We start from the raw sequence: 25088 nt of genomic DNA on the forward strand, positions 1-25088 counted from the left end.
CCGTTCTTGATTCAGTGCCTTCCTGCAGTACTGGCACAGTCCTACCCTAGGAGAGACCTGAGGTTCTTTTGTTCATTGTATTGTAGCTGGGGCAGTTAGGCCATAAAAGTTTTTGAAAAAACACTATTTAAACAGTCAAGAACTCATTAATAGAGGACTTTACTCTTTAAACATGGATTTTTATTTTTTTTTCCTGTTGTCCTGTATGTGGAGCACTTACTCTCCATCTTTACCTTGTAATAAACAGTTATAGAACAGAAAGATCTCTGGTACCTTTGGCTTCTGAGCGTGTGATTGATTATTATGCACTGCTGGTATGTTTAGATTTTAATTTTTTTCTGAGAAAGCCAAAATGTTAAACTAGCAAGTTAATTAAAAGTTCATTTTTGATGATGCATTTGGCTACATTTTAGGCTAATTCTAGAACTTCATGTTAAATTTCTGGTTTGAGCATCAGTGAAATAATGCTGTGTATTGAGAGATGCAGTATATTGTCAAGATGGAGATGAAAATAGCAGTGCTAAAAGCGAGTCTTATAGAAAGATATTAATCAAAAGCTCATCAGTTTTTTGTTCTAACCTTGTGTTGTATTGTAATTAAATTGCTGAAAAAACATGCTGCTTTCTTTTCAAGATTCTCTGTGCATCTCTGAGCCCATCCTTTATCTTCTCTGAGGTCCTTCAGAAGTGTCTCGTCCTATACCAGAACTGCGTATGGTTTGGGAAACAAAATACTTCATGACTTTCTCACTTGTCAGGCTAAGAAAGGAGTTATCTTCAGCCTACCTCTTGGAAGACATTGCAGTAGTAATCATTAAGCAGAATATTTTTTGTTGTTGTTAGTTATTAGTTTTTGAAGAAAACGGTCTACCTACTTTTCATAGGTGAAGTTAAAATTTGTCCTTCCTGAGCATGGCAATTTTATAACTTCCTAATATCAGCAAGGGTTCATATATTGTATTTGCATAAATTTAACGTATTGTCCTCTGGAATCTCTATGGAAGAATTTTATATTTCATTAATCAGGAAATATTAGGAATTTGTTACAGGGGGAACAATTGTAGTGCTATCTAACTGCATGAAAGTAAAATGTAGACCGTGATTTACTGTTCTGAGTCATTGACCTAGAAAGCAATGGAACTTAAATGGAATGAGGCTTTTAAACACCATAGGTCAAAGAAGAGGAAGTTCTTTTCTTCAGTTTGCATAACTGGATATTAACTCAGAATATAATAAATACTAGATTTTTTAAATTAATACATAATTCCCTGTAAAACAGGGAATTGAAATTTTATAATTTTTTTGAAACCTCCTTAATGCAGTTTCTAAAGAAGATGGACTGTACTGGAGAAGATTGAGTGTACTGATGAATTGCAAATTTGACTTTATTCTAAAGTCTCCATATATTTTGTGGAAGCAGCATGGTAGGATGTCTGCAGTTAACGGAGTTTGTTAATGGGGTATAAATAAGAGACAATGCAAACTATCATGAGAACTTAAATTACTAAGGAGGAAATGGTCTGGGATTTCTTTTTCTGTCTGAGAAGGTGTTATGATATTGGAGAGTAAGTTTCTTAAATAGTTGTATGTTACCTTGTATTTTAAGAAAGAGGGAAAACTAGTACTCAAACCGTACGTATATATAGTTGTGATCTGAATTAAGGATGTGATAATTCTTTAACAGTCATAGAACCGTAGAATTGCCTAGGCTGGAAGGGACCTTTCAGATCACCTAGTCCAACCATCAACCTAATTCTGACAAAACCCATCACTAATCTAAACTGTGTCTCTAACCACTATGTCTGCTAGTCCTCAAAAGCTGAGGTGTTTTGGACGTTCACGAGGTATCCTCTCCACTCTGAACTGGACTAGTTGTTAAGATGAGGCACGAACGGGCAGGGACTTTAGCTTGATCTGAAGGGAAGTGTGAATTATAAAAGCAAGTGTTAATTAGGTCAGTATACGCTGCCCTTTTTTTCTGGCAGTACTGGCTTAAGCGCCTCCTCACATAACTTGCATCAGCTCTCAAAACTGGTTTGCAGTGACTAAACGAATGCTTGAGCCAGTACAACTACAGAGGTGGTGGTGGTGCAACTCAGCAAGGAGCATCAGGGAAAGATCTATAGTTCCTCTGTAAGCTGGCACTGCCGCGGAATGTTGTTGGTTTGTGCTGGAAAGCAGGGAAAAACAAACGTGCCGGTTTCACAGAAGGCTGGTACTGGTGTGTAAAAGGTGTTGGTGTACGTAGCTGGTGTGTAAAAGGTGGGAATTGGAGAACCCACCAAGGATACCGCATAATTAATAACTTATTAATTTCCAGTGTACTACCATAAATATTAGTTATCATATACACCTGTTTGTTTCAGGGCTTGTGCTTGATTTTGTTTTCTAAAGATAACTTCTAGTAATGACAGAAGTGATGAAGGAGGTAGACCTTTAAGATAATTTGAACTAGGAAAACTAGAATGGAAATGACATGTGAATTTACTACATGAAAGGGACCAATGCTGGGGGTTGCTGACCTATTAAAGACGACTAAATCCTTTTTGCTAAGTCTTGAAGTCAGAGCATTTCTATTTAGACTTCAGCTTATTTACATGTTGTTAGTTTTACTTCTTTACTAGATGCAGGAAGAGGAGAGTATTTTAATCCTGTTGTAAAGACTTCAAGAGCATCACTTCTTTAAAATTTATATAATGCAATTCAGTAGCATACAGTTAAATGGACATAAATATAATAATACTAAATTTAACGTGTATTTTCTATGGCCAAGTGTTTACAGACTTATTTTTTTTTTACCGTTTGAATTTTGAGAGTCTACTGGTATTTTGTGAATTTTGTGCTGCTGGTGCTCTGTTGCACTTCCTTTCCCGTGGCCACTCTCTTGTGTTTCCCTGTGCTGTCTCCTCTCGGCCCCATCTGCAGATTTTGAGGAAGTCTGTTTACAAGGGGCAGTGATTAATCAAAAACTTGGAGGGATAAAAGGCAGATATTATGCATAGGAAAGAAAAGGGTGGGGAAAAACAAAGAAGCACAAGCTTCTTTGTTTCTCCTTGCTTGTGACTCACTTTTTCATAACAGAAGGATTTTCAGAGGGAGCAGAACGCTAATTGAAAACAAACAGGAAGTAAAAAGATAATTATCTCTGCACTGAACCATGAGAGGGTTCGGTACTTTCAGATTAGTAAATTAACAAGCTAATTAATTTGATTGGCTTTTAAACTTGTAACTGTTATAAAATCTGTACTATATACTATTATATTATTATGTAGTAATATATAGTATTTCATAACACACAGTATTATATGGGTGGGTCTGGTTGTTAATGCAGAGAATGCAGCCCTAGTTTCTTGATCTGTCCATAATTTGTGTTTACCCTTCATCTTTATGAACATATGACTGTTTGATGATTATTTTCTCTTTCTTCAATTTACGATCAAAGGCATATCTGTTGGGGGGAAAAAAAATATCTTTCATGTGCTGCTTTTCATTCTGTCATTACGTTACACCTAGCTGAGCTTTCCTGTGCTGGCATTCCCTTGGATTACTGTACTGAGTCCCATCTTCCGTACCCAGTGACACTTAAGCTCTGAGGTTAGGGGCGCTGCGTTGGGCTGCTCAGGGTAAGCGTGTAAGATGCACGTGCTTGGTGTCATTTTCCAATAGGAGACCTGAAGAGCCCTAGTGCTGATCTCTCATTCCATTTTAAACCCACCTTTTCCCTTGACGCTATTATCTTGAGCTATATGTCACCTTTTTCGAGGAGTGTGATAACAGGGGCAAATAAAAGTACGGAAAAGTTGGAATGGAATCCTGAAAAAAATCATCAGTTGCTTTTATAGGAGAAACACGGGAATACATTCATTTCTCTGAAGGCAACATCTCTCCTCCAGCTTTACACTTGCTTTGGGACTTGAGATTCCTTATGAGTGCAGGAAGGCAGGGATTTCTGCTGTCCCATCAGGTTCCTGTAATAACTATGGCCATCTTGAACTTCTGTAAGTGACTCATTTGAGTAGTTACACCTGGCTGGTTAGTAAGACTCCAGTGCCCTCTTTCATGCTCTCTGCTGATCAGGTCTCAGCCAGTGACTCTGGTCTTCTGCCGGGTGACTCACTTGTGACCTCTTCTCAGATGCAGCAGTTTTGACTAGAAGTCTTGTGTCATAAGTTTCAGATTCAATAAGTTGCTATTAAAGTTTAATTAAATCTACAAATGGGTATTTGCAAAGGTGCTTGATGATGCAGCAATCTTGAGATTAAATTAATGGTGTGAACTAGTTATCCCAGGGAGGTAAAAACATCCTAGGTTTTGTTTCCCTTTAGTTTCACTGTGGTCTCATCTTACAATTTCTTGATTCTGTCTTTTGCCAAAGCTTTTCCTTGTGCCCTCAGTGGTACTCTTCCCTACAGCACGTTTCTGCCACGGAATGCTGGTACCTTAAGTGTATGAACACTTAGAATTTTTGTGTGTTGACCAACATGAATATAAATTCTTACTTATGTGTGCCAAAAGATGCTGTTGCTAGCAGTGTCTGATCCTTTCCATGCAGGCAGTAGGTTAAGCACGGTTTGTAGCAATTATTTGCATAGTCTATGTGCTAGAATTCAATCATATGTTAACTAATACGCAAGTACAAACATTTCTTGATAACGTGAAGGTGTTGCATCCTGAGGAGGGTGTTTTGAGTTTGATACCCTTGTCCATTTGTCAGGCTGTATTTTTTAGCAAATAAAATTTTACTGGAACTTATGTTTCATTGTTCTTGTTTTGTGTTTTTTTTTGGTTTTTTTTGTTTTTTTTCCGGATACTTACCTTGTATTCTTTTTGTTTGTTCTACAGTTCTATCTTCAAGACACTAAAAGTAGTAATGGTACCTTTATTAATAGTCAGAGACTGAGTAGAGGATCTGAGGAAAGCCCACCATGTGAAATTATGTCAGGTGACATCATCCAGTTTGGTGTAGATGTGACGGAGAACACGCGGAAAGGTAAGGGTATGGATCACTTTTTCTTTTTTTTTTTTCTCTCAAGTATTTTTATTTAGAACATCTTATTTCAATCCGATCTTTAAGAGTAAATGGTAGTCCTGTTGTAAGAAAACAGGCTGGGTTTTTTGGGTTGTCTCTTCCCTCCTTTGCGCTGGCAGCGAGTCCTGTGGCCACGCAGTGAACTGGATCAAGAAACTGATCTGCTGAAAACACTGACCCTGATCACACACACGCACCCCCCTTGCCCCTGCAAGCTACATTTTAACTGGGCTGCTTCCGTGGCCCCCCGTCTTCTGGGGGTGTATGTGTGCTAGTGTGTGTCGTGGAAATGCAGGTCCGGAAAAGGAGGCTCAGCTGGGACCACAAGCTTAGCTGTTACCTCACTTCAGTTGACTTCCAGCAATTTTAAAAGCGCAGCATGTGCATGCGTGGATAGTGCTGCGTGGGGGTTCTGTGGTGGTGTGTGTTTGGGTTTTTTTAATTTTATTTTTGTAACTACCTTTCTGTCAAACCTATGAACCCTAAAGTTTCAACTAATAACGTGGCAGAAGTATGAAACTGCATTTCTTGATACGGTGCTCGGCATAAGTTTGAAACAGGCTAATTTAATTCTTGTCAAGATATCTACTTTTTCTTTCTGTGACTGCTATTGATTTGGGTTTCTGCAGGTACTCTCAAATGAGGATAGGAAAACGTTGCTCATTCCAAAAAAGTTTATTCATGTGTATTTAGACCTAAAACAATTTTTATTTTAAGATTTAGCTGGAACAAAAATTGGAGTTCACTTGTGTTTATCAGCAATTATTTGCAATTACTTTATGTGAAAGTTTGTGGAAGGTTCATCGTAAGCAGATTCTTGCCAGGAATTCGTGCCAGTAGTAGTTCTTCCCCATGGTTTTACGTTAGTTTTACAAAACGCGATCCCAGCAACCTGGCATTTGTGTAATGAGCGATCAGGTTGTGCAGCCTTCCTTTTCCTCTTCTCTAGCTTTGAACATAGGAACTGTACTTACGTTACTCATGAACGTGTTGAGCTGGCTAATGAGGAAGAGCGTACAAGTTTGCTTTCCTCCCTCTTCATGCTCCCCCGAGCAATGAATGAAGATGGTATCATCGTGCTGGGGCATGAAACAGCTGCATCGCAGTTAGTGTTTACCCATGAGTGCAATTGGAATGCGTATAAACACATTTTTTTCACCACTTCATTTCAGTAATCTCAGATGTTACTGTTAACCTAATCTAGTAATGAAACAGACATGAAAGTAGTTTTTAAATTAGTGATTCCCTTTACAACCATTTTGCATTCTGGTATTTACATAAGGCTTTCCTTGCACAAGACATTTCAGCATTTTGCTGTGTGTAATTACAAGGTAATGACAGGATAGGCAGTTTACTTGCCTATGTAAATTTTGATTTGTGTAAATATTGCTGGAATCCATTTTATTTTATTGTTCAGGCTGTGCTTTAGTAAGTCATTTCCTTGCAAATACGATCTTGGTTTGGTTCATTAAAGTAGTGGCACGTTCAGTATGTGATTTTTCAGGAAAGGCGGTGGGAGCACCCATTCCTCTGCGTTCCGCTGGGAGCCGAAGGCAAGAACAGGCCCTGGAGAAACGTTTCCAACCCTCCCGCTTCCTCATTTGTCCACTTGTCCCATTACTGACCGGTGCACAGGCCTGCTCGTTTCCCTCTTCTTAACACAGTACTTACCTATTCATCATCTTACCCTGCTTTTCTGTTAGTGCGGTTTGTATTCTTTTAGCACTTCCTAAATTTCCCAGTCGGTGCCAGAGCATTCCAGGAGTTAACCGGTGGTGACTTCCCCGCACGGAAAGGAGCAGCAGGCTTTCAAGCGGGGTCAAATAATACCAGATGATCTGGGTCAAATACAGTTCATGCACTGGGTTCCAGTCAAGTTTGGGCTCTTTAATACATCTTTTCTCTGGCGTGGTGTTTGTAAAAGCCTGTGCGGGTGAGGAAGCCCAGTGGTCGCTGCCCATCACCGGGCTCTCCAGGGGGAAGGGAAAAGGCAGATTCTTAGCACTATGTCAATTATTGCCGTGGCTGCTGCTATCACACCAATAAGTGAAAATAAAGAGGAGAGCTTCATTTGCAAACTGTCTCTCTAGGATGCAAAACTTTTGAGGCAAAAATCACGACTTTATTCCCGTTTTTACGCTGCTTTGCAGCCTAAGGCCCTCGGCGGGGTTCAGGGCAGCTCTCGGCGGCTGTCCGGGGTTGGGTGCCGCGGCGCAGCCGGCGGGTGGCCGAGGTTTGCCGGAGAATCGCGGTTTTCGCCACGGCCGGGGGTGGCTGCCGGGACGCAGCGGCCGTCGGGGCGCCCCCTGGCGGCCAGTCCGTCCGTCTGTCGGTGGGTCCGGGGCGGGATGGCGGCGGGGAAGGGCCGGCCCCCGGCAGCGCTCCGTGACCCCCGCGCCCGGCAGGTGAGTGGGACGTGGGACACGGGGACAGGAGGAGGGAACGGGGCTTGGTCCGAGGAGAATGTTCTCGGTCCCGTTTGGCAGCCGGAGGTTGCTTTACTGCTTTTGTTATTCCCCGAAAGGAATAACGCGGACTTGAATTTAAACAATTACTACTGTCCTGTCCACTCATCGCTATAATAATGTTTTATATCTTGCTTTACCTTTCCTTTAGGCTTTCTCATTATTCTTTCAATTATAATGAACTGATAGCTAAAAGACAGAGTGCAGAGTGTTGTGGTTTTTTTTCCTTTTTATAATTTTTTTTTAGGAACCTTATTAAAATGCATGGTACCTTTTCACAGTCTATTTAAGACCCTCAGCTAAATCCCCTTTGTCTCTTAATTATTCCTTTTTTTATACAAATAAAGCTCTTGCGGCTTTTAGGAGACTTTTGTTTTTCAGTCTGAGTCTTGATGGAAAAACTTCAGAATTCCATAATCTTACAGCTGAGCCACCTGATATATATGACCCAAAGGTAAAGCTCCCTGTTGGTCTTTAATTTCATTTGCCCTAATACTTTCTTCTTGAAATCACTAATTTCGTCTTTATGCCTTAAAGGAAAAACTTTTTTTCATTGTGAAAGCTGTTGTATTACATGCTGCAGCTAATATTACTAATGTATTTTTACAAGTGTTTTTGCAAGAACAGATTTGTGAATTCTGGGGAATTCTAAAGCTAAAAAAGACTCCAAACCCCATGGGTTAATCTGTTTTGAGAATAAGGTCCTGACTGTTCTTCCCTGGCATGTAAATTTAATACTTTATCAGGTCAGTTACAAAAAACAAGGTGCTGTAGCCAAGGGGATACTTCTCCAAAGCATTAGTTTTTAGCACTGAATAAAGGTTAAGATCAACTCTGTTTAGTTGGATCATTTCTCCTGTATTTTTAGATTCTATTGAGGTAGCTTCCTCAAAGACATGTCTTGTTTCCCTGGAGTACTAACGTTGTCCTAAAACACCCATTGCCCCTTTTTTTTTTTTTTTTTTTCCCAAAGCCAGATTAACTGTTTTGCTGGTATTAATAACCATGAAAGTAGAGCAGCTATTTGTCTTTGTGTGTTGGTGGGTGCTTTAGGTGTAGTGGTAGATGATAGATGACCATATACTTATTTGTATCTGGCTTGTGGTGGTATTTTGGGAACAATCTTTGTCTGTCTTTCCATGTAACTAGAAAGATTTTTTTTTACTTCTGAAATCATAGAACCATATAAGAAAAAAAAAACAAACCCCAGATGTAATTTTACTGTTTGCAATGTCATTGAAAATGGTACCAGTAACATTTTTGGGAAACACTGTGAAGAGAGGTTGAACTTGATGTAAGAATCAAATATTGCATTTCCTCCTCTTATTCCTTGGGATCTTTCGTGAGTTCAAAGAATCTTGAATTTAGTCCTGGAGAGGCAAACTTTCTCTGTGTGGAATGAGAGGCCGCCTGCCGAGGGCTGCGTGGTAGGCACGTACTACAGACGTACCAAAACAGAGGTGCATCGTCTTGAATGATGCTGCCCATAGCGTTCAAGGGCATGTACTTCTCGGTGGTTCCTGCACGCTTCCTCTGTGCTCCCTTTTTGGTCCTTGTGTTTGTAAATAACAATCACTTGGCAAATTCCAGATGTTGAAGTGAGTGTCTAGTGACACAAATCGGGTGTGTGACCTTTTAGGTCCCTGGATACGTTCATAGGAATCTTGTCAAAAAGGTAGTTCGTTATTTTGTTTATACTTCTGCATTCCTGTTACCTGGGACAGGTAAGATGCGTTCCTTTTTCCTCACTTCATGGTCGAAACATGGAGTTAACTTTAACTTGCTGCAGTAAAGACATCTTGCAGGCAGAAGTGGAACTGGAACGGCTTTGCAGCCAGGACTAAGCGCACGGTGTAATTGCGTCAAGTCTCCAGTGATGAAGTTTCCATCTCCAGAGGAGTCCGAGAAGGCAGACCCGGGCACGGGTGCTTGAAGGCAGCCCTGCCTTCCCTTGTTTGCTTGCCTCGGGCGTTTCGCTTGGTTACTATAACATTCACCGTTGAACTTATACTTAAGTAGTAACAAATCATGATGACTTAGTATTTGTTTCTTTTCAGTTACCCATGGATGTATAGTCTCCACAATCAAACTGTTTCTTCCAGATGGAATGGAAGCTCGATTGCGATCAGAGTAAGAATAAATATCTATTCATGTGTAGCAAAATTAAACTACTGAATAATGAGGATTTGATGAATATTATGTTTTGAATCAACATAGGAACGATTTCTTTTCCTGTGATCATGCAAAGAAAATAACGGAGAGCATGGTTCTCTTGCGGGCATTATGAAAAAGAAATCTCATTTGCTTGTTGCTTTTAGAAATTAAGACAACTATGAAAGAATAAAAAAGTTCTATACAAGAATAAAAAAGTTCTTATCAAGTTGGGCTTTTCTGACTGCCTGTGGTTTAGCGTGGAATGGGTGTTATAAACAAGAAAACAGGACAAAAGAAAGCAAATGAGTGTTCTCCTTCCCTCTTTTTTATTTGGGATTATTATCTTTGCTCCTTTGAATGCCCGTAGACTTTACTAAAGTGGGGTCAATGGCTTCTCTCTCTGCGTATACGTAACACTATATTCTTCAGATAAGTAATACAGTAATCTGGCCTCGTGGTGCAGTTATTTGGTGTCATAATGAAAGAAAGCTTTGCCTGGAATAAGGGGGGGAAAAAATATAACATACGTTGGATGGAATAATGTTTGGAAACCCCGATGATTATTGAGAGTTTTTTGTGTATATGTGCACGTTTTGGAGAAAATTTCAAAGAGCGGTATAAACAAAAAACGTAAATATTTTGTTTGCAGTAACTGCGTGCCAGTTACAAATGACATAATTCTAATAATCTCTTATCCTCAGCAATTTTATGTTTTTGATTGTTTATTTAATTATTCCTTTATCATTAGTATCCAGAAATATCTGCATGAAGCTTTAAGGTGTCTTTGCTTCTGGCAAGACAAGTCAAAATAAATTATTTTGGGAAATTTTCCATGTAATTGCATGTCCTAATAAGAAATAGTAGAAATGTGTGAACTTTTTAGATCAGATGAAAATGTGCAAATATAACATTTGCTGTAGTGAAAGTGTACAAAATTCTCTAAGTTAGCAAATACTGTTTTACTCAGTTTGTTGAATTTGTAAACAAGAGTAGTATATCCACTGTCTTTTCATATCTATTGTTTTGTGCGTGTAAATTGGTTTAAAGCTTAATAAATCAGTTTTTAAAAAAATCAAATATTATGTAGCTACCGAAATAAAAGTTGGTAAGAGAGTTTTCAGAATAGACCTTGGATTTATAATTTGAAAATAGTTCTGTAACTTTGAAAACATCAGCATAGTATTAACAGGTTTTGCATGTTTGTATATTAACTCTTCATTTTTATCTGAAGAATAAACTTTAAAAATACAAAGCGTCTTGAATTAATGCAGGCATCTTTTAGATTTTTGAACTGCTATTCTGCACTTTGTGTTTACTTTTAAATTTTTTTTTTTTAGTGTTATCCATGCTCCATTACCAAGTCCTGTTGACAAGGTAATTCAGTAATTTGCTGTTTTCTGCTTTATTGAGCCACGTACTGCTTTCTGACTTGTTATAAAGACGGAGAAATGGTGAAGTCCAGTTGTACTGAGATATGTTTTCCACTGTCTGTTTTTACCTAGTTTAATATTTTGAATGACACTTAAGGTAGAGAAGGTAGTGCAGTATTGCAGTGTATACTTTAAGGTAGCTTGACTTCTGACAGTGCGGCATCTGAAACACGACTTAAGAAAAAAACCCGTTGATGGTAAGGTGGTTAAATTTTCCGGTACAGGTTGACCGACTAAGAGGTCGTGGGTATTGCATAATTTGGTACTTGATCTGTTCTGTGGGACCCAAGGGTAGCTTATGATTTGCTGTTTGGATGAGGTCTGATGTCCTTGTGTCTTGTTTTTTTTATGGAGGAGAAGCCGCACTGCACAGGCTGGAATGTGCTCTGGCACGTTCCAGAGACAGATTGCGACCAAACCTCTCTGCTCCTCTTGCACCTAATACCGCCAGAGTCGCTCACTGTAGAGTCATGGAGTCAGTAATGTCTAGTCTAATTTTTAAACTCAATTTTGATAATGTGGGGCACTTGTAAAACAGCTGTCAATAGATACGCTCTTGAGACAAGCAGTCAGGAATTGATCGTCTCTCCAGCCTCTAAAAAAAAAGATTAACTTAAATATGTTTGAATCAGAGTTTTAAACATGAAGAACAAAATTTTCAGAAACTAAGGGAACTTATTTGTGAAGTCAGCAGCCCGAGGAGTCCATAGACTTTGCATTTAAGTTGAGGTTTCAAAACAGTGTATATAGCATGAATCCAGGCAAGGGCAGAAATTCTGAGGAGGGACTGTGTGAAAAACAGCTTCAAAATTATGTCAGTGTAGGAAGAGTGTGCAAGAATTAGTAAATAAACACATTTTGCCACCTCCCTGAGTCCAGACAGTTTCTGGGACTGGAGAAAGTAGGAAGTCAGGCTTAGCAAAAAACAGGCTTTAAGCCTGGCAGAGGTGGTGGCGTCACAGAGAATCATTTAGGCTGGAAAAGACCCTTGGGATCATTGAGTCCAACCATCAACCCCACTCTACAAAGTTCTCCCCTACACCATATCCCCCAACCCCACATCTAAACGAGTCTTAAACACATCCAGGGATGGTGACTCCACCACCTCCCTGGGCAGCCTATTCCAGTGTCCGACCACTCTTCCTGTGCAGAATTTTTTCCTAATGTCCAGCCTAAACCTACCCTGCTGCAGCTTGAACCCATTCCCTCTTGTTCTATCACTAATGACCTGTGAGAAGAGACCAGCACCAGCCTCTCTACAATGTCCTTTCAAGTAGTTGTAGAGAGTGATGAGGTCTCCCCGCAGCCTCCTCTTCCTCAAACTAAACAGTCCCAGCTCCTTCAGTCGCTCCTCGTAAGATTTATTCTCCAGGCCCTTCACCAGCTTCGTTGCCCTTCACCAGCTTCGTTGCCCTCCTCGGCACTCGCACCAGCACCTCGAGATCTCTTTTGTATTGAGGTGCCCAGAACTGGACACAATACTCAAGGTGTGGCCTCACCAGTGCCGAGTACAGGGGGACATAGTAAAACTTCTTTAATTGTATGTAAATAGAAATCAAGTAAGATGATGGTGCTAATATACAGCAACAACAGTTATGATTAGAGATATTATAGGTATTCCCCAAATCCAAAACAGGTACTTATAAAGATGAACGATGAAGACAATGTCTAGTAAGTCTCCAGAAAATGTGTGATGAATGTGTGTGTGTGGGACAGCGATGACATTGAGTTGGAATATGAGAGACTTTATTTGCAGTTCTGGAAACCTGATTTCTGTTTGTCCTTGGGTTAAATGGCTTCACCTTTGTGCACCTTGAGGTTTTTTTGTCAGCTTAATCTCAAGTAAAACAAAAGCCTTAAATTCTTTGGTGCGTTGGTGGTTCAAGAGCTTGTAAAGACATTAACACAGTGGGGCCTCAGTCCTCAGTTGGGAAGTTCTATCATAAAAAAAAAAAAAAAGAAAAAAAGAGGAGAACAAAAAAAAGTAGAACAATAAATGATTGAAAATGCCAGTTGTTAGATAATCTTAAGTTTACCTTCATGACTAGATTTAAATGATGAATTTTCCATTGCTTGAGTTTAATGAAAAATCCAAAGCCATTTTGATTCTTAAATTTCTTTATTTTTCAGGTTGCTGCTAACACTCCCAGCATGTATTCTCAGGAATTGTTTCAGCTTTCACAGTATCTACAGGTAACTTTTCTCTTGACTGTGTTGTTTTGGCTATGTATTTAATCTTTGTTCAAAACACAGATGTTATGCTCTGTATATCTTTGTTTGGCTTGCAGTTTGTAAACTGGAACATGATAAGCATTTAACTATCTTTTTCTGTAGTGAAAGAATGTAAAACATTATTGCCCAGAGAGGTGGTAGGTGCCTCATCCCTGGAGACATTCAAGGTCAGGTTGGACGGGGCTCTGAGCAAGCTGATCTAGTTGATGTTCCCTGCTCGTTGACGTTGGACTAGATGGCCTTTAAAGGTCCCTTCCAACCCAAACTATTCTATTTTGTAATTGACCACAGTATAGACCTATCTAAACTTCTGGGATTTTGCATGAGCTGTATGAACTGTGACTTAAAAAAGAAACACAAAAGCTCCCTGTTTTGTAGAAGGCTCCCTTAATGCTCTATGCCTGCTTTTCCTGGCCTTTCTCCTATCCTACCTCATTGTCCCCCATTTTCTTTTGCTCCCAGTATTTCAGGCGTCATCCACTGCAGTGAGTGTACCGGGGACAGGTTTAAAGGTTTTGGTAGAACAAAAGAAAGGGAAAACAAGATGTCGTTTCACGTGTCCAGAACTAGTTTGTTTCTGTGAATATAATTTCTTGGTATGAATATTTCTGTCCCTGTATTTATTGGAAAGTATAAAGGAGGGCACGGTGGTGGCAGCTCTTCTTCTCATTGGTATCACCAGCCTTTCTGTGCCTGCTCCTGAGTCAGTTTTAATAGGTGTGTTTTTTCCTAAGATGTCGTGTCACAAAAGGGCTAGACTGCAAAATGACAACACATTGAAGTGTGGGCAAATATATATATATATAAATAAACTCTTTAGAAAGGATCATAAAAGCAACTTTCTGGAAAAGATGTGAAAACATTCTTCCTGCTAAATTCTACGTAGCTTTAATTTATGTATAGTTTTACTGACTAATTTTGCCTGTTTCTTCACATCAATGTCGAGGCTTCTGAGATGGGTACTAACATTATATGTATTTGCTGACATAGCAGGAAGCAGCTCAGGCAGATGCTCTTTCTTGGGAGGCCAAATATATACTTGCTCACCAATCTGTTCATTCTCTATATCCTGGAATTGTTAACAAAGATGCTTTTCTATCTTACTGTCGTAAACCAAAAATAGAACAAAACCAGTAGTTCTTGTTTGGCATTTTAATTTTGTGACGTGATTTGAGGATGAACAACTCATTGCATGGGAGCTGCCAAACTGCCTTTTGGTGTTTACAATTTTGTTACTCAAATTATTGACAAAAGTCACAAGTGTTTTTAAGTCTTGGAAAGAATAACTTGTTTCTGTGTGTACTCAGCACACACAACATATGCATGGAAAATGAAGCTTTTTAGCAACCTGAGGTTATAGGATAACATTTTTTAATTAAAATATCCAAGTAAATGTATGGATGGGTAAGATGGGATGGGCTTATTATAGTTTTGAATATGTGATAATGTTTTGTACTCACGCTTCCTTTTTTTTTCTTGTATTTTGGTATCTCTTATGTTGCTTCTGTTTTTCCGAGTTGTTCTAGCTGAACTGACTGGTGTTCTGCTCTCTTCATAGGAAGCCTTACATCGGGAACAAATGTTGGAACAGAAGCTGGCAACCCTTCAGCGACTACTTGCTGTCACGCAAGAGGCTTCAGATACTAGTTGGCAGGTATCTGCAGGCATCCTTTTCCTTCATGGACTGAAATACGCAGTAGCGCATATTTTCGGTATTAATTTACAAAAACTGGGAAAGCAGCAGAAAGAATAACAAGCTTATGGCAGTTCTCTTAAACTGTGCAAAAGTTAATGTTTATATAAATTTAGTGATTATGTACCAGTTTGAAATAACTCTTAGTAGCAAATACTCCAGCAAAATTAAAGTCTTTAAAGCAGAACACTCCGGGAACTACATAAAGCACATGTTAATACTAAGGCGATACTTCTTTTCTGCCAGGCTTTAATAGATGAAGACAGGCTGCTGTCAAGATTAGAGGTTATGGGAAATCAATTACAGGCATGTTCAAAGGTAAGTAGTTCACTTAAAGTTGAATTCTAGGAATGCTGAAAGATAGCTCTTTTGAAGAGTCTTGAAATTAGCTAGTTGTAGGAGAGCAGTTGGAAAATGAACTTTCTGAAATGAGCCTGTGCAGTTTTGGTAATCTGAATAGCATGAAAACTGTATATCTGTTCTGTGTTACATGGAATCATTTTAAGTCTAGATAAACGGTTAGTTTTCAGCATATTTTTTTTAGCGCGAACTGATTTCTTTTGTATATAACCGTGTACATACTGAAATGCAGAAAAGGAATTTCTGTCATTGGTGAGAAGCAACCATCCTGTCCTGTTTCCTATGGATGTTTCTTTCCAAATAAGGATTTGAAAAAAGGCATTATGAGTGAGCTATCTGATGGTCAGAGACAGAATAACAAGTGTCCTCTGCCTTGATTGTTCTTTAGGCCACCTGTGCCTGCCTTAAATTTTTGTTTTATTTTATTTTCAATTCCTCTCAACTACCTACATTAAAAGATCTTTCTTTGCAGGTCCTGTTTGAGGTCTTTCAGATGGGACCTCGTAGGTCTCTGGTTTGTCAAATTGTAGGTCTCCTATGCTTGACATTGTCTTAGCCGCGCCAAAAAAACCCCTATAGTTTTCCTATAATCAAAGCTGCTGTGTGCTGCCATACATACACTTCAAAAAATGGCTGCTTTGCACCCCGTCATGCCAAGAATCTTTGATTGCTGATTTTTCCATAGCATTTTCCCGTCTACCAGAAATTGCTAAACATTTTGGAATAGAACATGTCTTACTCACAATCTAATATATTTAATCAGCAAAATACTAATTTATATTCTGTCTTTGTGTCTGAATTATATGTACAGAATCAAACAGAAGACAGTATACGAAAAGAGCTTATAGCATTACAAGAAGACAAACACAACTATGAGACAACAGCCAAAGAGTCCCTGAGGCGGGTTCTTCAGGAGAAAATTGAAGTGGTCAGAAAACTGTCTGAAGTGGAGGTACTGCAGTTCCATGCCCAGTCTTCTGGAAATGCTGAAATATTATAACTGCTGCTACTTAGATCGCTGTTTTACTGCCTGTAATATGCCAGTATGTGTTGTATTGTGGCACTTGCAGTATATTTAGTATTTCTCCTATTGGACAACACTTAGCTTGTTAAACAGTTAATGAGAAACTATTCTTTAAGCTCCTCCTCCTTTTCCTGTCGGATCCCAAAATTCATGAAGCTGCCTTACCGAAGGCAGTATGTGAGGGGAAAATGGCATACAAACATTAGAAAAAATGCTGTTAGACCTTCCTTAAACTGTAAAATTTATGGAAGCATAAGCTTAACCACTCATACAAATTACACTTAAAAATGAGCTTTTAAGATGACAAAATGTTGGGCACTTTCTTTAAATAAGATTTCTGCCCCTCTAATAGCTCACATGACTATCTGTCTTTTGCTTTATTTTCTCTTTGCTTATCATTATTTGCTATGTTCCTTTAGGTAAAGAAATACCATCAGACTTAAAATTTTAAGTGCTCAAAGTGTCTACCCTCTTCAAGCTCTTTAGAGAATGCAATGCTGTAATAAATTACCTTACAGCATTTCAGTTAAATGCCCCTTTTTATATTGTAATAGTTCTTGATAGGTTTGTTAATGTTTACTTCTAGCTTTCTTCTCCTTTCCAATCCTTTAGTAAGTCAGAAGATTCTTCTTACTTGCTACTTAATGCTTTTTACTTTGACTCTTGGGGCAGAAATATTAATTTAACTTTAGTAAGAGATTTGCTTGAGTCCTTCGTGCCACAGGCTTTTTTCTCCACCCAGAAGAATCATTGGCTTCTGGTTGAAAGTTGTGCTTTTAATAATTATTATATAATGTAGTTTTGAATCCACTTTTGTTTAAAGATGTTTTGGTGGTGAACTAAGTCAGAGCTTGTTAAAAAAATAAATATATATAAATGAGGAACCAAATCTTGTGCTGTAAGGAGGAAACTCTATGCACTGTTTAGTTGTGCTGCTATCACCAGCTGATGGAAACTTCTGGAGCGTTCCTTGTCTGAAGACCCAGGTGCCTCTTGAGTAAGAGGATCTTAGTTCAGATGCCTTTCCACTTTATGAAGTTCAGAAAAAGATTTAGGACACTTCCTGGGAGCCTTTTTGCTTATATAATGTGTTAAATCTTCTTTTGCTGGGTGAAAGGTATGATGAAATCTATTGATTACATCGAATCACAAATTATTATAAAACTTTCACAATTTATCATAAAACAGAAGAGAGTGGGGGAGGTGGATCACACGCTTCAGTTCTTTATTTCTACGAGTCACAATTAATTGTATAACCAACTGCGGGTTTTTGGGTTTGGGTTTTTTTTACATGTGCATGAAGGTAATGTGTTTTCATGTGATCTCTTCTTTAAGTACAACATTACAAAAGTTTGTATAGATAATGTTTTTGCCAGGACTTGATCTGTTTGTTTATGTCAATTTAGGAACAAAGCAGTTAAATATTAGTTACCTATACTGTTTGGAAAAAACAGATCAGCTTCAATGTTTGGTGGATTATTAGTCTCTATTTTTTTATTTATTGCATAATAATTCTATCTTACAGCGGAGCTTAAGTAATACAGAAGATGAATGTACTCACCTGAAAGAAATGAATGAGCGGACTCAGGAAGAATTAAGAGAATTAGCTAATAAGTACAATGGAGCTGTAAATGAAATTAAAGATCTTTCTGACAAGCTAAAGGTAATGACACCACGTCATCTGACTTATGATGATACTATAATGCATGGAAAAAATAAATACAATTTAATTTGTAATGTAGCAATCAAATAAAGGCGAAGAAACTTTATAAACAACAGGTAAATGAAAGAAAGATGCACATCATCTTTTACATATTCTTTTGGTTTACATTTAATGTACTTGAAAGTGTTATTTCAGTAAATTGCTGAAAAGGTTCCCTTTTTGTTTGCTTTGAAAGTTACCATAAGTTACCATAAACTTCTTAAGTATATTAATACTTAAAGGTCCTTTATGCTGGAGAACAAAATAATCCCCACACATAAAAAATAAAAGTATGATAAAGCCTGTTCCCAAAGAGTCTCCGATCTAGTCTCCATCTAGAAGATGTGGAGGAGGAAGGTAGTTGTGTTCTTTGTAGACCTGAGGCAGTTGTTGCATTTGTCTTGGATAAATACTGGAACTTTGGTTCTTTGGGTCCTGGTTCAGCACCTCAGACAGAAGATTTTTCTTTCCAAATTAAAATGTTAAATTGCTGGTCTTAAGACCATTGGTTTCCCAATTATGAGTTAATCACTGATGATGATGATGGGTATACACAGAAGGATCAAAATTGAAACTTATTACCTAGCTTTGAGGGAGGAGAGTCTTTGAAACATTATCCTGAAATCCAGCAAGGAAAAAGATGTGGCTTTCCATCAAGTTGGTCTGTGCAGTGTATATTCCGTTCAGAAGGACTCTTGGGTTTTGATTGATTTGACGTGCTGGGAGACTTTAGGTGTTTCTTAGTTCTTGGGCCCTGGTACTTTTCCTGTAAGACTTTAGGTTCCTCAGACAAAAAGTTAGTTAAGATATTTTGAGATTTTCTCTTTGTTATTGTGCTTGAAGTAAAATCTATAGAAAAATAACAGCAGAAAAATTTTGCATTGTTTCAATTTTCTTTATCTGACTAGCAAAGAAAGTTACTAATGTACTTTCAGATACACAAAACTCAAGGTAATCTATTCCTTTACATGTTAATTTTGATTTGTTTGGCGATTCTTTTAATCTTTTTTGAGCAGGTAGCAGAAGGAAGACAAGAAGAAATCCAACAGAAAGGACTGGCCGAGAAAAAAGAATTGCAGCATAAAATAGATGAAATGGAAGAGAGAGAGCAAGAGCTTCAAGCAAAAATAGAAGCTTTGCAGGCTGATAACGACTTCACAAATGAGCGGCTAACTGCTTTACAAGGTTAGTCACTAGTGGGGAAGAAACTTTGATTATTTGTTTTTCTTTTAATCTGTGAAATATCTCTTTCTTGGACTTTTGTTTACAGTACGGTTAGAACATCTTCAAGAGAAAACTCTTAAAGAACACAACAGCTTAGGTAGGTGTGATCAGTTTCTTGTTTTAAGCTGGTTTCCAGATTTTCTGTTCAATTACTTTTATTATAATAACCTTGTAGTCTAGGGGTCTGGCAGAAGAATAACGTCTTACAGTTATCCCAGTAGCACATTCTTCTTGGTGTCACTGGTTAACACCGAAAGCCGTGTGGCCACAACAGAATGCCAGCAGAGGGCACTCCGGTTGTGAGTCTGCAGGCTTCTGGGTCATTGCTCAATTTAGAGCTCTGATTGTGCCCCCTCAGCTGCAAGATTTTCAAAGTTTCTGTATACATATATGTAACAGGATTTCTTACACGCATATATATATGTGTGTGTATATGTATGTATGGAATAGGCTGTAATTACATGGATGATAATAACCCCTTATACGTTTGAACAAACAGGAACATGATCTGTAGTGCAGGAAAACACACTAAATTTTGCCTGTTTTGTTTGATTAGATTAGATATTTAGGAGGAGGAGGACGTATGAAAAGCCAGATGCATTTCACAATTCTGTATTTATAAAGAAACAAAACGCAAAATGTTTTGCTTGATTCCAGAAATAATACCCTTTCTTAATCCTAGGCATACAAGTTGACGACTTCATACCTAAAATTAATGGGAGCACAGAGAAAGGTAGTGTATCTTAAGGCTACCTTTTGTCTTACGGTTGATGTTTGAAGTTGAAAAAATTCCAAGTGTCCTCTAAAGTTTTACTTTAAATAATATTGTGTTAAAAATGAAATTCTATTTGTCCACTCCTCTGACCAGCGTTTTTTTTGCTTAGACTTTCAGTCTAGATGTTTTTAGGAAGTTTTATAAAACTTAATGAGCCAACTTGGAAGTCGTCGTCTTTTTTTTTTTTTTTTTCTTTTTCTTGGGCTCTCACTGGAATCAGTAGGAGTCTACCAAATGATGTCAGGATTGTGATACAAGAAAGTGGAAAACTCATTGACTTTTTTCCTCTTAATTTTATTTTCCCTTGCAACACAGACATATACCATTTTTCTAGTAAATTGGGTATGGTAAGTAAAATCAGCAAAACATTTTTTTCTAACTATAACATATGAAAAACATGAGTACATGAACTACATAAATAGTGGAAACTAACTGTTTAAAAATCAGGAATGACTTTATGTAAAACAGGAATGAATACAGATTGAACTAATTGATGGGTTTTTAAAAGACCAATTAGTTAAAGCTAAGTATTTTAACTAATATATCTTAACATACACTTTAAATGTTTTAATAAAATTGTCTCATAAGACTATGCCGAATATCACATACAGCAAAGATTATTCCAGTTATAATTCTATGTTCACTAAATTGTTCCATTGGCTAAGATATATTTGTCCTCTTAAAATTTAAACTTTCCTCGATGTAGTTGCCTCAGCACTTGCTGTGTCTTGCTAGATAGCGAAAGCTCTGAGGGATGCTGGTAGCATTAAAGAAAGGTTGGGGCACTTACAGAACTTGTGGTTTTAACTAATATTCACAGCGTTTGAGGATTACCATATACATTTTTGAAACAAAATTTTAGAACTATATATGCTCTAATTCTTAGCTTTTTTTACCTTTTTTATTATAAATGAAGAACTTCTTAACTAGGGAAACTAATAGCAAAACAAAAGTAGTTAATCGTGGCATAACCTCATGACTATTTCTTATTTGGGGCAGGAGGAGAGATCTGTCAAACACTGAAAGGAACAGTGCAAAACCCTTCCCTTAATCGAAGTACTAGTTATCCCGTGGTATCTTAGCATTTTAGGCACTCGGCTGTGGTGCACGCTGAGATTAGCAAGCAGGAGACTTAATGTCTGTTTCCAGTTCTCTGAACTGCCATATTTTATTTTTAGGTACATCTCGAAGATGCATAATTTTAAGTTGATAATACTCTTAATGCTTGATAGAATGGTTGAGAAAGAAATCTGCTTTTAACTTTTTTTTTAAATCATCAGCGCCAGAAAATAGTTAACTTCTTTTCAAAGTAAAACTGAGGTACTACACAGGGATTGTGATTCTTCATTCTAGTCACGTAAACCGTAAAAGGCTTTGAAAGTGAAGTTGTTGGAGGTTATTAGAAAAGCATGCAGTACTGTGGACAAAAGTAGCTCGGAGCTAAATTGAGATTTTTAATAAAAGCTTTCAAACTTTGAGTGCCAATACATAATTGTTTTAGAGAAATACTTGATAACATGACACTAAGATTGATTTTTTTTTTTAAACAAACACTTTTTTGTATGTTTTAAAATTGTTGGCAGGAGTGTCATGTTAGTTTTTAAAGTACTGCTAACTCTTATTAGTCTGAGTTTAAAAATTCTCTGAAATATCATTTCAAATTAGAATTAATTACTATGTGATTATAACAAATATTCTTGTATCACCGATATTCACTTTTTTGTCACAGTCGAAGCAATCCCTTTTTGACTTATTTTGGATTGTGTAAGAGTCAAAATGTCATCTGGATGGATGCATGAAAATATAGATTCCTCCACCCTATAAGTAACAGTAGAACTTGTGCTTAAACCTGCCGCTTTCTTTTTGTTTATGAATATGAACAACATATAACTGCTCATTCAAGTTGTCTTTGTCTGTTTATACAGTCTATCACCTTTTTCTGTCATGCATCTACCATTCTATTTTTTTTATTCTATATTTTAGCTTAGTTTTCCAGTATTCTGTCGGTTGTACCACATTCTTCTGCATCTCTGCTGTACCTGGTCCATCCACGTTTCCCTGGCGTTTTAGAGCTTTCTGGCCCGTGTTCTCTTCATGACAGTCTGTGCCTTTTTGTATCTTCCTGTCCTTTATCGAGCCCTCATATAGTGACAGATGGGCAGCAATTTTTTTCTGCCAGATTTTGGATTTTGTTCTCTTGAAAGCAGCAGAAAGCAGCTACTGTTTTTTTTTGCTGAGTAGTCTTGTGTTATTTTAGAAGAGCTAAGAATTTAGGGGATATAATGTAGATTCAGCAACGTTGGCAGTGAAAAAGGTTGTAGCTATTTTGCATAAAGGAAAGATTTTCCTTGAAGGCAGAGGTCAGAAATTCAAAATTTTGGTCTTTGTGCTAAATGGCAGAAAAATTAAAGGAATTTTTAAGTCTCCTCTATCTGTATACAAATGTGTACATACCACCGCACCCCCAACAGTCAGAGGAAAATGGTGGTAAACCCATGTAAAATCAGTATGTGTTTTAGGGTTCCTTTTGTCTATCTCACAAAACTTCAGGTCAAGTCCTCAAGATATGTTTATAGGCACACTGCCTAATTGGTGCAAGAATAAGAACTTTACACATTATTTTTTTCTGTGGGTGTCCATAACACTAAAAGAGCTGCAGTCTGAGTAGAGGAACTAAGAACTCATGTTACAGTCTCTCTAGAGTCTTTTTGTAGTGAAGTGTATTGAGATGTTGATGGTTAGGCGCTCCTTTTCTCTCATTGCACATACGGAAATGCTGGTGCAGAGGAGAGTAAGTTTCTTGTACCTCAAGCTACTGATAAAGGTTGTGTAGGACTGAGTTATTTCAGTAAGTGCTATGTTTCGCAGGGAGTTGCACTACCCCTGGCTTTCATATATACATTTTGCGAGCCATATATTATACGAAGAAAGATATGGGAAACTTGTATGCGGTCACTTAGAGGATCCTGTAGAAAGGCGGAAAAAAAGAGAAAAGTTTAATCTGGAGAATAAATGGTACAGCCATGGTGCTGGTTTGTGTACTCAAAAGCAGCCTTTTCAGATTGCTAGAGTCTTGAGGTCAAAGGATTTTTGAGGTTCTTTAGAAAGGAAGCGTTAGCACCTTTTTACTTAAAGAGGTGCAGATTCCGATGGAGTTGGGAGCTGAACAAGGTCCCATTGACAGACTGGGGTAAACCTGGGCATTGAGTCTAGTTTTAGGATCTCGACTGTAGAACTGTCCTTTCAAAAACTGTTGTTTCTGTTCAGTGGAACTTAGTTTAAAAAGTAAAGGAAGGTATGCAGTAACACTTTTAAAATAAATGTTTTTCATTTCAAGAGGATATTGGATATGAAGAATAAACATGAAGACTAAAGAAAAACTTATTAAATGCCCTTTTAAAGCTAATAAAAATGCTGAAGAATATACGTTGAATACATGTTGTTTATTCCTTCAATGCCTCAATTTGGTATTTGCAATTGTCCATGTCTGATTATGAATTAAAAAATTGGAGGAACTAGAGGCATCAGTGTTATGGAGCTGCGTGTTTCAGCAATGTATCAGTTTTAAGTATTCTAAATGTATTGTGATTTAAATATCACTTACGTGCATTAATCTTTTTGTAAAAAAAAATATGAAGTTGTCAATGGAAATTTAGTGGAAGTCACTTGTCACCACCTAAAACCTGAAAGAGCAATACAGCAAATGGCAAATGCGGAATCTTTGGACTTCTAATAATTGGTTCTTCCTAAATTCGGTTAAATAAAGTTGTTGTTTTTTTTTTAAATAGCTTCTATTGAGGTAAGGGGCTCTTTATTATGCTCAAGAACTGCTGTTAGATTTTAGCATTTAAAAGTGCCCTTTGAAAATGCGTTTACAGTACTTCTTTCTTCTGATCAGTTCAAGAGAGTAATCTATTTTCTAATATCACTCAGACATCATTTCACAATTTCAATGTCTTGTCTGTTTGCATAGTAACTCAGATTTCAAAAGTTCACTGTAAATACGCAATTACAAATACTGTTAATATACCTTTCAAACTTTTTGTTGCATCAATTTGAAAATGATAAGAAGATGTAAACTTAAGTGTTTCTTTCTTTACTAGAGCACTTTCTTTCAAAGAGTGGAGGGGACTGCACTTTTATTCATCAGTTCATAGAATGTCAGAGTGAGTACAAGAGTGTTCATCACATTTGCTTTAAAAACAACAGAAAACCCAGAAAAGGTGGATAAAACTCAGAATTTGTCAGTACTATTTAATATTTCTGTCATAGCAGAAGTTTTCTGAGCACAGAATTGTGGCATTGTGATAGTGAGCAGGTGCCTGTAGTAGTAAGAGGATATCTTTGCCCTTGCAAAGCGATGATCACATTGTCTCTTCTTAGAGTTAGTCCTGTCCTCTGACCAATAAAAGGGTGGCAATGTTGCCCCATTATGCTTAAAACTGAGTGCCGTTTTTCACCTGTTACGAAGTAAGAAGCTGAAAGCCTAATGCTGTCAGTTTAAGCAAACATCCCAGGGGCAGTAGGACAGAGATAAGGTAATGGTGCCTTTTCTTCATTTCACATATCTGTAATCTATCTGATAATTAAAGGTCTGACAGAGAGCAAAAAGGAAAACAATACCTTAATTTTTATGTGGAAATCTAAGAAATTCTTTTAAGAAAAATAGAACACAAATATGCAGTACCAATCTTTAGAAAGATGTGTTGTTCTGGAATGAGAAACAGGTTTTCAAAGCAAATGGCTTTTGAAAACGGGTAATAAATCAGCGCAGTCTGCGTATCTGGAATTAAAGAAAAACTTAAGATGTTAATACTCTTTGTCCACTGAGAGAAAAATGTCATTAAGATGGAGAGAAAAGTGCTATTACACTTCAAAGAAAACTCCTTTGTAGCATAAAGAACTATTTTTTGACTCAAGAGGTTACAGAATTATGTACCTGAAGTTGAGCAGAGAGAAATATTTATAAGCGGAAATAAGACAGTATTTTTTTTGACATTA

At 37.6% G+C, this 25088-nt stretch overlaps 1 protein-coding gene across 46 annotated transcripts in view; it reads left to right on the forward strand.

Annotated features, from left to right (window-relative positions):
• Positions 1-25088, forward strand: part of SLMAP (sarcolemma associated protein) — an 87694-nt gene that overhangs the window by 31334 nt on the left and 31272 nt on the right. For 7 of the 46 annotated variants that reach the window (XM_074602313.1, XM_074602311.1, XM_074602334.1 and 4 more), the window contains exons 2-13: positions 4842-4995; positions 9551-9623; positions 10985-11021; positions 13208-13270; positions 14868-14963; positions 15249-15320; positions 16174-16314; positions 17912-18049; positions 19105-19273; positions 19359-19409; positions 19995-20045; positions 24191-24253. In XM_074602313.1, coding sequence (XP_074458414.1) covers positions 4842-4995; positions 9551-9623; positions 10985-11021; positions 13208-13270; positions 14868-14963; positions 15249-15320; positions 16174-16314; positions 17912-18049; positions 19105-19273; positions 19359-19409; positions 19995-20045; positions 24191-24253 — 1108 coding nt within the window. The remainder of the gene's footprint in view (positions 1-4841; positions 4996-9550; positions 9624-10984; positions 11022-13207; positions 13271-14867; positions 14964-15248; positions 15321-16173; positions 16315-17911; positions 18050-19104; positions 19274-19358; positions 19410-19994; positions 20046-24190; positions 24254-25088) is intronic. The other 39 variants (XM_074602323.1, XM_074602321.1, XM_074602347.1 and 36 more) reach the window with 11 other exon arrangements.

This window comes from Larus michahellis, chromosome 10 (assembly GCF_964199755.1).
Source record: "Larus michahellis chromosome 10, bLarMic1.1, whole genome shotgun sequence".
In the NCBI taxonomy this organism is placed as follows: domain Eukaryota; kingdom Metazoa; phylum Chordata; class Aves; order Charadriiformes; family Laridae; genus Larus; species Larus michahellis.